This window comes from Periophthalmus magnuspinnatus, chromosome 13 (assembly GCF_009829125.3).
Source record: "Periophthalmus magnuspinnatus isolate fPerMag1 chromosome 13, fPerMag1.2.pri, whole genome shotgun sequence".
Taxonomy (NCBI): Eukaryota; Metazoa; Chordata; class Actinopteri; order Gobiiformes; family Gobiidae; genus Periophthalmus; species Periophthalmus magnuspinnatus.
The window spans coordinates 18,641,889-18,656,218 of NC_047138.1; the positions used below are offsets into that span (position 1 = coordinate 18,641,889).

The 14,330-nt window shown below is 44.8% G+C and overlaps 1 protein-coding gene across 1 annotated transcript in view; it reads right to left on the reverse strand.

The window, feature by feature from the left end:
• The window catches only part of LOC117379826 (neurobeachin-like), a 398,145-nt gene that overhangs the window by 214,734 nt on the left and 169,081 nt on the right, over positions 1-14,330 (reverse strand). Inside the window, 2 exon segments of the mRNA XM_055226208.1 lie at positions 10,793-10,920; positions 13,317-13,422. Of these exon segments, the coding sequence (XP_055082183.1) occupies positions 10,793-10,920; positions 13,317-13,422 (234 nt within the window).

A 14,330-nucleotide genomic window follows, 5' to 3' on the forward strand; every position in this document is an offset into this window, starting at 1 on the left:
TTGCGCTTACGTGGATTATGAACTCTTTTTATGAACCGTGGGGGAAAATCTCAGCTTGCGCACTCAACCTAAATAACTCCTTCAATGCATTGGATCCATTTTTGTTCTGCATCACACACACATCTTGTAAATTGTTGTACATAATGTCTGTTTGTCTATGGCACTTTTGTAAATAACATTACAACTGAGCTCAACTCCAATATTTGAGTTTGGTTTTCATTGAGCACCCAATTTTCCTCCGAGCCGACCTATATCTTCTGATCCTAGCCTATTTTATTGAACTATTATTATCATTGGTAGTTATTATATGATTATCATATTGCAACATTATACATGCTACAAAGCCATCAGGACAACATCATCTGCAAACAGCAGAGATGAAATCCTGTGGTTCCCGAACCAGACCCCCTCCGGCCCCTGGCTGCGCCTAGAAATTCTGTCCATAAATATAATGAACAGAACCGGTGACAAAGGGCAGCCCTTGCAACATGCACCGGGAACAGGTCTGACTTACTGCCGGCAATGCGAACACAGCTCCTGCTCCGGTCATACAGGGACTGGACAGCCCTTAGCAAAGGGCCCCGGACCCCATACTCCCGGAGCACCCCCCAAAGGACACCACGAGGGACACGGTCGAATGCCTTCTCCAAATCCACAAAACACATGTGGACTGGTTGGGCAAACTCCCATGAACCCTCGAGGACCCGATGGAGAGTATAAAGCTGGTCCAGTGCTCCACGACCGGGACGAAAACCACACTGCTCCTCCTGAATCCGAGGTTCGACTATCGGTTGGATTCTCCTCTCCAGTACCCTGGAGTAGACCTTACCGGGAAGGCTGAGTGTGATTCCCCTGTAATTGGAACACAGTCTCAGGTCCCCCTTCTTATACAGAGGGACCACCACCCCGGTCTGCCACTCCAGTGGTACTGTCCCTGACCGCCACGCGATGTTGCAGAGATGTGTCAGCCAAGACAGTCCCACAACATCCAGAGACTTGAGGTACTCGGGACAGATCTCGTCCACCCTCGGAGCCTTGCCACCGAAGAGCTTGCTAACCACCTCAATGACTTCAGCCAGGGTGATGGACGAGTCCGCCTCCGGGTCCCCAGTCTCTGCTTCCTCCTCGGAAGACATGACGGGGGGATTGAGGAGATCGTCAAAGTATTCCTTCCACCGCCCGACAACATCCCCAGTCGAGGTCAGCAGCTCTCCACCCGCACTGTAAACAGTGTTGGTAAAGCACTACTTCCCCCTCCTGAGGTGTCGGACGGTTTGCCAGAATTTCTTTGAGGCCGTCCGATAGTCCTTCTCCATGGCCTCCCCGAACTCCTCCCAACCCCGAGTTTTTGCCTCTGCAACCGCACGAGCTGTGGCATGCTTGGCCCGCCCATACTAATCGGCTGCCTCAGGAGTCCCACGAGCCAACAAGGCTCAATAGGACTCCTTCTTCAGCTTGACGGCATCCCTTACTTCCGGGGTCCACCACCGGGTTTGGGGATTGCCGCCGCGACAAGCACCACAGACCTTACGACCACAGCTACGAGTGGCCGCATTGACAATAGAGGTGGAGAACATGGCCCACTCGGAGTCCATGTCTCCAACCTCCCCCGGGATCAGGGAGAAGTTCTCCCGGAGGTGTGAGTTGAAGACCCCCCTGACAGAGGGCTCTGCCAGGCGTTCCCAACAGACCCTTACAATACGCTTGGGTCTGCCAGGTCTGTCTGGCTTCCTCCTTCGCCAGCGGATCCAACTCACCACCAGGTGGTGATCGGTTGACAGCTCAGCCCCTCTCTTCACCTGAGTGTCCAAGACACGCGGTTGGAGGTCAGATGACACGACAACAAAGTCGATCATCGACCTCCGACCTAGAGTGTCCTGGTGCCACGTGCACCGATGGACACCCTTGTGCTTGAACATGGTGTTTGTTATGGACAAACTGAGTCCAATAACAAAACACCGCTTGGGTTCAGATCAGGGAGGCCGTTCTTCCCAATCATGCACCTCCAGGTGTCGCTGTCGTTACCCACATGGGCGTTGAAGTCCCCCAGGAGAACAACGGAGTCCCCGGTTGGTGCACTGTCTAGTACCCCTCCCAGGGACTCCAAGAAGGCCGGGTACTCTGCACTGCTGTTTGGCCCATAGGTCGACACAACAGTGAGACCTGTCCCCGACCCGAAGGCGCAGGGACGCGACCCTCTCGTTCACCGGAGTGAACCCCAACACGAAGCGGCTGAGCTGTGGGGCAATGAGCAAGCCCACACCAGCTCGCCGCCTCTCCCCGCGGGCAACGCCAGAGAAATGGAGAGTCCAGCCCCTCTCAAGAAGTTGGGTTCCAGAGCCCAAACTGTGCGTGGAGGTGAGGCCGACTATATCTAGTTGGTAACGCTCAACCTCCCGCACAAGCTCAGGCTCCTTCCCCCCCAGCGAGGTGACATTCCATGTCCCCAGAGCCAGTCTCCATGTCCAGAGATCCGGTCGTCGAGGCCCCCGCCTTCGACTGCAGCCCAGATCTTCAAGCACCGGCCCCTTACGGATCCTCTTGCGGGTGGTGGGTCCACATGAGGACGGCCCCACGTCACTCCTTCGGGCCCCGTGGGGAAAGGCCCGGCCACCAGGCGCTCGCTGTCGAGCACCCACCCCAGGCCTGGCTCCAGGGTGGGGCCCCGGTAATGCCGGTCCGGGCGACGTAAACGGCCTTGTTTTTACACTCGTCATAAGGGGCTTCTGAACCACTCTTCATCTGACCCGTCCCCCTGGACCTGTTTGCCATGGGTGACACTACCAGGGGCATGAAGCCCCCGACAACATAGCTCCCAGGATCATTCGGGCACTCAAACCCCTCCACCACGTTAAGGTGGCGGTTCAGGGAGGGGCAGTGTCTTCATATAGATGATTATCATTTATCATTGTTAACAATGTATAACTAAAGGCAAACTGAGCAAATTTGTTATTTCAGAAAAGCGTATCAAGCTGATAGTTATGAAATGCTCCCTCCATGTACATATGTGCACTTATTCTGTGTCAAATCAAATGTGTATTTACTGTTTGCCAAATGAAATTTTTTCACCCATGAATATTAAAAATCAAATTAACTATTGAAACGTTTGGCACAAAAGGGTGAAGCGTGTTCACGTTTGCAGCATGAGGAGAATCTGAGTCCAAATGAAGCCTTGTACTTCATCCCCGAGATCAACTTCCAGTTTTGTCTTCACCTCCACACAATAATTTACATCTGCTGAGACAGACATGGTGTTAACAAGCACACACTCACACCTCCTCCCCCCTCTCTGTCTCTCTCCTCTCTCCCTATCGCTCTCTTTTCCTCCTCTTCTTGTCTCTATTCCCCAATTCTTGCTCCTCTTCTCTCTCGCGCCTCCTCTCTCTATCCCCCATCTCTTTCTCCTCCTCTGTCTCTCTCCTCCACCTTCTCTTCCTCTCTCTATCCCCTATCTCTCTCTCTACCTCTTCTCTCTATGCCCTCTCCTCCTCTCTTTCTCATCCACTCCACTTTTCTCATCTACTCTTCCTTTCTCTATCCCCATCTCTCTCCTCCTGTCTTTCTCTCACTCTCCTCCTCTGTCTCTTTTCCCTCTCTCCTCCTATCTCTCCCTCACTCCTTTTCTAACTCATCTTCTATCTCTTTTCTTCTTTCTCTCCATCCCTCCCTCTCTCACACAGATACAAAAGAGATCTGAAAAAAATCTTTCGCTCACCTCTCTTCTCATCTTTGTCTCTCTCTCAATTCTCCTCTCTCTCTCTGTCTCATTGTCTCTTTCTCTCTCCTTCCCTCCCTCCCTCTCTCTCTCCTCTTACTCTTTCTCTTTGCTCATTTGCAGAAACAATGGCTGACACTGGGCTCTGCTTCTTCTCTTCTCTGCTTCCATCCCTTCACTCCTGACTGTGAGAGAGGAAGAGACAGAGAAAGAGAGCAATGCTGTCAATGAAACCTGTTGCTAACACTAGTGGGAGCGACCTCGGGAAAAGAAGGCACCAGATTTGTCCGTTATTACTGTTCATATCTTGATTTATGGACAAAATAGTGAACTAAAAATACCAGGATCATACAGAGCATTAATTATAATAATGCATTGTAATATTCGAATTTCTACTCATTTTACCTGCTGTTGGTTTTCATTTTTGCAGTGTAAACCTCTTCAGGAACTCCTCCTGCCCCTCCTGCCCCCTCCTGCCCCGCGTTTAGCCTCATAACACCCCACTCTGGCTTAAGCATGGTCAAACCCAGTGTGTTCAGTTTGTCCACAGTACATGGGGCGGGTGGAGGGGTGGGCAGGTGCAGGGGTGGGCGGGTCGGCGGAGCATCTGACTCTTATGTCTGGCTGGGCTAACCCGTGGACCGATCGCTCAGTACTGTAACAAAAGGTCAGCCCTGGGCCGCTGTGTAAACATGGGGTCACACATCACATACTGTCCACAATCTGGTCCCAGGACGCTTAGCTGCTAACACTGCAACAGACAACAGGGTGGCGCTGGAGAGGTCAAAGCTTTGTTCAAGACGTGTACAAACTCAACACACATGTTAGAGGGCGATTCTCACATAAAATGTACTTAAAGGGTCAGTACCTGATTTCTAACCATGAGTCAGGAACATGTAGTTTGAAGCCCCACGCACTTAGTCCTCTCTGCCACTGTGATGCCTGGGATAGTGTCAGGCAGTTTTCCCATAATTCTTAGTAACAATGTGCCTGATTGGACAAAAAGACGTGACGCTGCCGTGACCCTTAATATTTTTCTGTGTACCAAGATACACAGTTTTGTAGTTTACATGACCAACCAATCAAATTTACTCCTGTTGATGAGGTGGAGATTACCTCAGTCATCATGTCGTCAAAACCATCAACCTGTTTGCTCGACCCTATTCCAATCAGACTCCTCAAAGAAGCCCTCCCCCTAATAATAGATTCCATCCATAACATATTAAATATGTCGTTAGAAAATGGCTACGTTCCTCAGTCCTTTAAGTATGCTGTGATTAAACCCCTTTTGAAAAAACCTAACCTAAATCCTGATGAATTAGTCAACTATAGACCTATCTCTAATCTTCCCTTCCTCTCAAAAATTCTAGAACGAGTTGTGGTGAAACAGCTCTGCCGCCACCTGCAGGACAATAATATATTTGAAAAATTTCAATCTGGATTCAGAGCTCACCACAGCACAGAGACTGCACTGCTTAAAGTAACAAATGATTTACTACTAGCTGCTGATAACGGGCTGGCTTCAGTCCTGGTCCTACTGGACCTCAGTGCAGCGTTTGACACCATTGATCACAACATTCTACTGCAGAGGTTAGAATGTGACATTGGAATCAGAGGGACCGCCCTCAAATGGTTTAAATCCTATCTATCAGATAGGTACCAGTTTGTTAGTATAAACCAGAGCACCTCTCCCTGTTCTAAAGTAGCCTGTGGTGTTCCACAAGGATCTGTGCTTGGTCCAATCCTATTTACTCTGTATATGTTGCCATTGGGTAACATTATCAGAAAACATGGCATTAATTTTCACTGCTACGCTGATGACACTCAGCTGTACTTATCAATGAAACCAAATCAGACTGATCAAATAGATAAACTCAGTGCCTGTGTGAAGGACATCAAAACCTGGATGACCTTGAATTACCTGCTCTTAAATCCTGAAAAAACAGAGGTCATTGTCGTTGGTCCCAAAGGTCAAAGAGATTCTCTGTCAGACCAGATATTCTCACTCGACAATGTGAATATAGCTTCTAGCCCTACTGTAAAAAATCTTGGAGTCCTATTTGATCATAATCTCTCATTCACAGCCCATATAAACCTAGCTTGTAAAACCGCATACTTTCACCTGCGAAATATAACTAAAATTAGAAATATTTTACCTAAAAACGATGCTGAAAAACTCATCCATGCATTTGTTACTTCCAGACTTGATTACTGTAATTCCCTGCTTGCCGCCTGCCCCAAAAGTACTATAAGGAGCCTCCAGTTGGTCCAAAATGCAGCGGCCAGAGTCCTAACAGGAACTAAAAGAAGAGACCACATCAGTCCTGTACTAAAATATCTGCACTGGCTTCCTGTCGAATCAAATTCAAAGTCCTCCTCCTGACATACAAAGCCCTAAACGGTATGGCCCCATCCTATCTGCAAGATGCTATTGTCCCGTACCAGCCAAACAGAGCACTCCGCTCTCAGAATGCAGGACTATTAGTGGTTCCTAGAGTGTCCAAAAGTACAGTGGGAGGGAGAGCATTCAGTTACCAAGCTCCTGTGCTATGGAATCAACTCCCTGCTGATGTTAAACAGGCCCCCACAGTCTCTGTATTTAAGACCAGGCTTAAAACCTTCCTCTTCGGTATAGCGTATGACCAGGTTACTTAGTGAGGGAGTTAGGGTTATTAAAACCCGGGATAAGATAAGCTGCAGTAGGAGTAACTAGCTGGGGGAAGTATGGCAACCTGAGCACTATCCTCTACTTTGCCCTATTTTCTCATCAGCAATGCTATTCACATGTTGTCCCCTGTCCCACTCCCCCTGTGGAGTGTATCTCTTTCAGATGCCCCGATGACAGTTGGACCTCCTCCTTGCCTGGCTCTCCTCCTCCTCGCCCGGCTCTCCTCCTCCTCGTCTGGTCTCCTGGCCGATTTCTTATGTTGTCTGATTTTTCCTGTTGTGTCTGATTTTTCCTGTTGTGTCTGATTTTTCTTGTTGTGTCTGATTCTTCCTGTTGTTTTGTTTTTTGTGTCTTGGCGGCACGGTGACTGAGTGCCATCACTCATGTCTCACAGCAAGAAGGTTGGTTCGATCCCCGGGTCACCAGGCCTTTCTGTGTGGAGTTTTTCATGTTTCTCCCCGTGTCTGGATGGGTTTCCTCCGGGTACTCCGGTTTCCCCCATCAACCAAAACATGAACGCCCTTCGAGACAACTGTTGTTGTGATTTTGGGCGTTACAAAAATAAATGAACCAATCAGAAAAGGAGAACCAATAGCAGGATACTACATACGTTTAAATAAAAGGTACTTACTTATTTTGCATATACACCAGATGTCACAACCAGCCACATTAGCATTACTATCTGGAAGGGTCAACACCACATGTTTGAGCAGAAATTAAACTTACAGCCCTCAACCCTCTAGTTCAAAGTCAAACTCTTATCCCACTTCTCCACGGCTGCCTTAAGCCTGTATAACTGTTTCCTTTTTGCAGTGTATCTGACCCGCTCCGAGTGCAAAGTCCAGGGTGCTGTACATAATGGCTGCAGTGACCAGTGTGTTAGGAGGAGGGGTGGAGGAGAGGTGAGGGGGGTCAGAGAGGTGACCCGAGGGGGGGCGGGGGCACAACGGGGGGCACGGCGGGCTTGACCTCAGCCCATTGACCCGCTGATGGATGGCTGGTAATTACTGGTAAATGGAACGCCTTTGCACCACAGTACAGTGTTTCAAGTGTGAGCGAGCAAGCTGCAGGGAGACAGCGGAGAGAGAGGGACGACTAGGGTGTCACATACAGGAAGTTAGCACAAAACTAAAAAGAAAATGTAGCTAATGTACTAAAGTGTATAGTAATCCAGAAAAAAATACTAATCTTCTATTTTGCTTTTCATAAAATTGTATTTTAAAGAGGGGGTATTATACAAAATGTATGGTTATACAGTTGAACATGCCTGAAAAGGTTTTAGATGTCATTCATGCATGTTTGAGTAATCCAACGATCTCTCCCAGGCCCTATTCGAACCCTTATTTTGCAGTACGATTCTGTCCAAGGCTCCGCCCAGAAGCCTACATCAAGCATGCTCCTATGCATGATGCGTTTATGGACAATTCTCCATAAACAAAAACATGATACAAATCTATACACAGCAATTTGACAGACCTGATGTGATGTGCAGTAGTTTCATTAGTGGGATGAACGCTGATTGTGTTGTGATAGCACTCTGCAGGGGGAGTGACTTAGTGAGGAGAGCAAAAAGGAAGGGGAGACTGAGAGCATCAAAAACCATAGCCATGGGCGAGCATAGCCATTTCAAAAAACATAAAAGGAACATGGTGATCTAAATATGTTATGTGTTACAGTTAATACCCCATAGAAGTAAAATACCCCTTCTTGAATACCACATAGATGTAAAATACCCCGTCTTTAATACAACATAGAAGTCAAATACCCCCTTTTTAATACCCCATATAAGTGTAATACCCCATCTTTAATTGTTTACTTGCTGTAGTGTAATTTCTAAGGACTTATGTTACATATTGTATACGATCTTTACACTTCAGATATTTAAAATAACTAAATGCTATATAACTACCCCCCAAATTTAAAATGCTCTATATTTTCTTCACAAATGGTGAAATTCCAGAACTCGATCCCTGAAAATGTGTGCTGGCTGAAAGGCCCAATTTTTTAGCAAAATATGAATTAAAAATAAATAAAAATAACTCATTAGTTATAGCACATATGATAGTGTAAATATGCCAGAGAATAGTTCTGAACCAAAATCTGTACAAAAACTCACTTTGAAACTGGGTCAGTGGTGCTTTTGACGAGCATAAGATGAGCTCAGATGAATACTGTAAAGAATGACCTGATAGGCGCAGGTGAAGAAGGAGGTTGACCCCGGTGATGTTGAAGATGAGGGTGAAGAGGACGAGGAGGCTGATGTTTCTGCTGTTGCGTTGGAGATGCGTTGAAGGATGAATGAGGGATGTGGCTGAGATGGCAAAAGAAGATTACTAAGAGGTGATTGGTCAAGAGGTAAAGGAAGTTTAAGCTAAGGGAAATTTTTCTGCATTTGACCCATGCCTCAGTGCCACTGGCCTTTGGGAGCAGTGGAGCAGTGGGCACCCGGGGACCCTTCATCCGAATGAGTTCAGCTTGGACAAAACTAACAGGGTTCCCACACTTTGCTTAACATAATTTTCCAGGACTTTTCCGGGACATTTTTAGTTATGTGATCACAACGTCTATAAACATATGACCTCCCTGTTTATACAGTTTTAATAATTAAAGGTGTTTTTATAGTTTTAATAATGAAAGATGTGCTCTGAATCTAAGGTTCCAATCCAAGTTTTTTTTAAACCCAGCTGCTTTAACAGGTGGGAGTAAAAGTGTCTATTCATCTGCTGTCAAATAAACAGTAAAGCAAAGTGTGGAGACATTTTCAAGGACAAAATATAGTACAGGGGGAAGAAAAGTGCAGTGCAACCTTGCAAAAACATACCTCCAGTTATATTTAGCTTCATTCACACTTATTTCAATAATCCCATTGATAATGTCTTGACTTGTTCAACCACTCAAACAGTTCCATATCTCTGTGGTCAAACTGTTCACAGCTAAAAAAAAATAGTAAGCAGAATTAGCCTAGCAGCTGAATGGGCTCATTTTTGTCATTGTTCTAACGCTGACAGAAGAAGGTGCTCTGACATCTAAGTACCCAGCAATAGACAGAAGTGTAGTTAGTGTAGTGTAGTTCATTTAGTTTATAAAGCCTGTTTTCCAAATTCAGACATTATTTTAAGTTAGAAAATGTGACATACTAATCCCAAGTTGACCAAAAGCATGTTTAAAGGGAATTAAAGCCATAAAAATGCCTGATGGGTCCACTTTATTACAACATGGTTTCCAATTCGAAGGAAATAATATTGTATCTAAATAATTATTAGCATGTTTGTTCTGATTTCTGTTTTATGTATTATAACATTTATTTATTTATTTTTTATGGAGTCACTGTTGTCGTCTGTACTGTCTCCTCGCCTCTCCAAGCTAACCTCTGCTAAACGGTTCTAGTGCCTTGGGTCAGGATGGTAGCGTTTATCTGGCATATTTATCCAGTGCAGTCTTTGGAGCCTGTCAGGGCAGACTCAGGGTTAAGCAGGTGTGCAGAGGGGTGGACAGACAGGTACAGGGGCCTGTCGGTCCTGCCTCTGCCCCTGTCTGTGGCCTCCTCTCTGGGTTGTCAGCTGTGAGTGAAAGGCTAACGCATTCACACTTGTCAGGCTCCTTCATTGTGTTCTCCGGAGCAGCAGACAGGAGTCGGGCCACGGGCTGCTGTTTACATGCACTGGGCAGGGGAAGGGGGGTTTGTTCTGGAATACTACCATACTATATACAGAGGGGCTCAAACAGTCTGGAAAAAATATCTACAAATCATGTTTTTAATGTGCTTCAACACATTGAAGATTTCTGTTAAGTTCCGGGGCTTGTCCAATAAAATCTAAAATTAATGTGTCAAAATTATAATTAAATAATTTTAATATACATTCAAATAATCCCATTTTCCCTTCACTTCTGTCTGTTTGAGTCACAATGTCCTTTTAGTACACACTACTGTTTACTGAGCACACTGCAGCAACAGCGATTCCAAACGTCTCATTAACTTGTGTCCTGTGCTACGGAGGTCGTACGATGCCACACTCTCTACATGTGCTTTTACCACCAGAGGCTTGTTTTAGAGGCTTGAGCATGTGTACGTGCCTGCAGCTCAAACAGCTCTGAATAAGCTCATGTTATAGATTCATGAGATCCATGGGAATCGGACATCTGCAGATATTTCTAGTGAGTGAGCATGTGCAGCAGGTGACAACAACAGCAACGCCAACTTTTAAGTGACTAAAATAACTGTCTTTTAACTTTATGTTTATAGTGAGTTGATGCTAGTTATTTATTCAAACATGAGCTAGTTTCAGGGCTCGTTTGTGTGAAATGGAGGATCTTGACGGAGAAGGAGCTGTTTTATATTCTGTGTTAAACCAGAGTGAAAGTATGTTGTTTAAATCATGTTTTAAAGTACGAGAAAGACAGAGCAGTACCTTCTATGAGCAGCTCCTGTCCATGGCTCCCCAGAAGAGTGCGCGACAGGAACGGAGCAAAGTCCACCAAGATCTCCCTGAGCAGAGGAGCTCCCTTTTGTAGCACCCTCTCCAGCTGAGCACTCAGACTGTACACACACACACACACACACACACACACACACACACGCACACACACAACCACACATGTATAAAGTATATATGTTATATATGTAACTATGCAGCAAAGATATATATTTTCAAAACTTTTAACATGTTTTATATCTTAGTTTCAGATTCCTCAAAGCAGCTTTGCTTTTGTCAGATTCATTAGTTGAATCCAGCAGAGCAATGGGTAAAGGCTGTTTAGAGGAATCATGAGACATGATTGGAGTTTAGTTTACTACATGTGTCATTCATAGTTTTGATGCCTTCAGTCTGAACCTGCATTGTAAATAATCATGAAACTAAAAACACTGTAATAAATCAAATCTAATTTAAAGAGAGAAATTCAATCACACTACCTCTCAGCTCAAAGGACAATAGAGTATAGAATGTCACAGATATTATAGGTTTATTATAGATGAGACTCTCTAACCCAAACCCTTCCGCACATCTCCACAACAAAACACAAATGAGGGTCCCGCACTGTTGTTTTTAATTATGTAATCACAGCATCTACAGATACATGACCCCCTAAAGTCTGTAAAGAAATGTGTTGTTTCCTGCATCTGAGCTTTAACTGCTCTTTTTGACTGTGATGTCTCTAACAGTCTAATTCTTGCCCATAATGCAGCAAAGCAAAGGGGGAGAAATATTCAAGGCTAAACACAAACCCTTGGCCCTTTTTCTAAATTTTCATGTTTGGAAAGCATTTTCTAGAATTTGCAGGATGTGTGGGAACCCTGCACATTGTGACTTTATACATTTTTCTATGTATCGCTTACTCCCCTTTAGCTCTGAGGAGATCTGGAGGTCTGGAGTCCCCAGCCTTCTCAGTTTGATCAAACCAAACACAGGCTCTGTCATCTCCCTGGTGTTTCCATGGGAGTGGAATGTTCCACACTGTGATTGGACTGCGGGCGGACTGCTGTGCTGTACTAAAGGCCTGTAAGCTAACAATGTAAGCTAAGCTCCAGCGAGCGCCGCACACGCTAACAGCTAACTTGATCATGAAGTGGAGACTGACTAACTATTGATGTGGCTGCTGACGGCTGCCATGGCAACAGCACCTCTCCTCCATTCACAGAGAGATAGAAGAGAGGGAAGAGGTGATGAGAGGAGAGTGAGGGAAAGGGAGGAAGGGGCAGAGTAAAAAGAGAGGGTGAGACAGGATAGTGGAAAGAGGAGGGATAGAGAGAAAGAAAGGGAGGGAGACAGGAGAGTTGAAAGAAAAGAGTGAGAGAGAAAAAGAAAGAGGAGAAAGTGATGAGAGAGAAGAGAAGCAGGCAGTAGAAGGGGCTAACAGTATATAGAGAAAACAAGAGGAGGGAGAAAAAGGGGGAGACAGAGGAGTGGAAAGAGACTGGAGAGTGAGAAGGTAAAGAGAGGAGGAAGAAAGAAGAAAGAGATGTTCACACAGAGCCAAGAGTGGAAGGGGAGATGGCTCTGGGGAAGAGGAGGAGCCTGAATGAAAGAACTTTGGCTCATTGTGTTTAATGTATTTTTAAAGACAGTATCAAATAGCCCCAGTGTTGATCTATCGTGAACTCATCTTCTTTCTAATGACTCCAGTGAGACCACGGCCGTGCCAGTCTGAAGGGTCTGTGCTCTGAGGATTCATAAAGTCTACTATTATTTCATACAAATCACAACCAAAGACTGTGTAGATTAGAATTATGTAAGAAAAGCAGAAAACTCAACACTGAGGCATCTTTAGCTCATCAGCTTCAAAGCTTCATATAAAACTGGACCAAATGGATTTGGTTACTTGGATTTACATGAAGGAGTTTCTTGTTTGAAATCTTTCTGACATATTTCACTATTGGACTTTTTTTATTTCAAGTCAAATACTGTGCTGAGGAATTTTGTATACCACATAATGAAGCTTCATCTTGTCAACATAACTCAAATTTAGGCATGGAACAATATTGAAATTATGTGTGAAGATTATTGTGGCCAAAATAATTGCGATGAATAATTATATCACAATAATGATTAAAGTTGTTATTGATATGAATAATTATAACTTAAACAGAGAATATTATGGATAAGCAGGGCCATCGACTAAAATTTGGGGGCCCGGGGCAATAAGTCTCACATGGCCTCCCTGTAATACAACTTAACAAGAAGAGGTTCCAATTCTGGGCCCCTAAGACCCTAAGACTCTGGGGTCTTAGGGCCTGCCCCCTCCACCCCTTTCGACTCCCCTGTGGACAAGTCGTTAATTTCATGCATTCAGGTGATTTAATGGCAATTATCTTTGTTGGCGATTATCACGATTATATAAAATGTCTCATCAACGATTATTGTCGACCCTTTTTATCACGATAAACAATATTATTGTTTATTGTCCCGTCCCTACTCAAATCCAGACTGAAAGTACCTGTCCTCCAGGATGGGCCGCAGGGTCTGAGAGGAGCCTCCATTCATCAGACTGGACGAGGAGGAGGAGGAGGAGGAGGAGGAGGAAGAGGAAGAGCAGGAAGAGGCTGCTACAGAGGGACCTGGAACATATTTATTTTACTTTAATAATAATCCAAAACCATCAATATACAATTTATTAAAAATGTCCTCCCATTAGAATTTAAGTCCTGTGTTGTTTGCATCTACTCTAACTTCTGTACACTTTGTTCAAGATTTTGTAGGGTTTGGTAAAGGTTTATAAGAGCAAAACACATTGTGCTCTGTGAGTGGTCAGAACCTTAAACCTTAAGGTCCTATATTACACAAAATGGACTCTTGTGAGCGCCATATTATAATGCTGTTACCTCCTCAGAAACATACCTGGTGTTATGTTTTGTGTCATTCACACAACTCCAGGCATGTTTGTGATGAGGAAAAAACATAAAAACAGAGACCAGAAGATAGAGTCATTTCATATTTCACAGTTGCCCATATTCTAGGTAGGAGATTATAATTGTATATAATATAACAATTTGATATATACATTTTACCAGTTTTACCAAATAATAACAAAAGGGATTGTATTTTAATAATTCTACACAGATTCAGGCCCAAGAGGAGTTTAAGGAGTTTGTCCAGTCAGAAGTCCATCATGATCTAAGTGATGCATCTGGACTACAACACAGGGTCCACCAATGAGAGCTCTGTTTCACACACCACTGTTAAACTGTGAGCAGACCCCCACAACAAGAGCCCTCATACAACACCAGCAGAGATTAGAAGGGATAAGCGGGCCATCTAGTGGAGATGCAGAGGAATGCAGCGTGAGTGAGCAAAATAATGATTCAATCAGCATTTTTGTTTGTTAAAAATGATCTGCCATTTTATCCAAATATTGTAAATACCTCTGTAACAATGGAGTCCACTTTATTCACATCAATTTTCTACAGTAAACGTTCATTTGGCTCAAACCGTGTGCACACGATCTCATCCA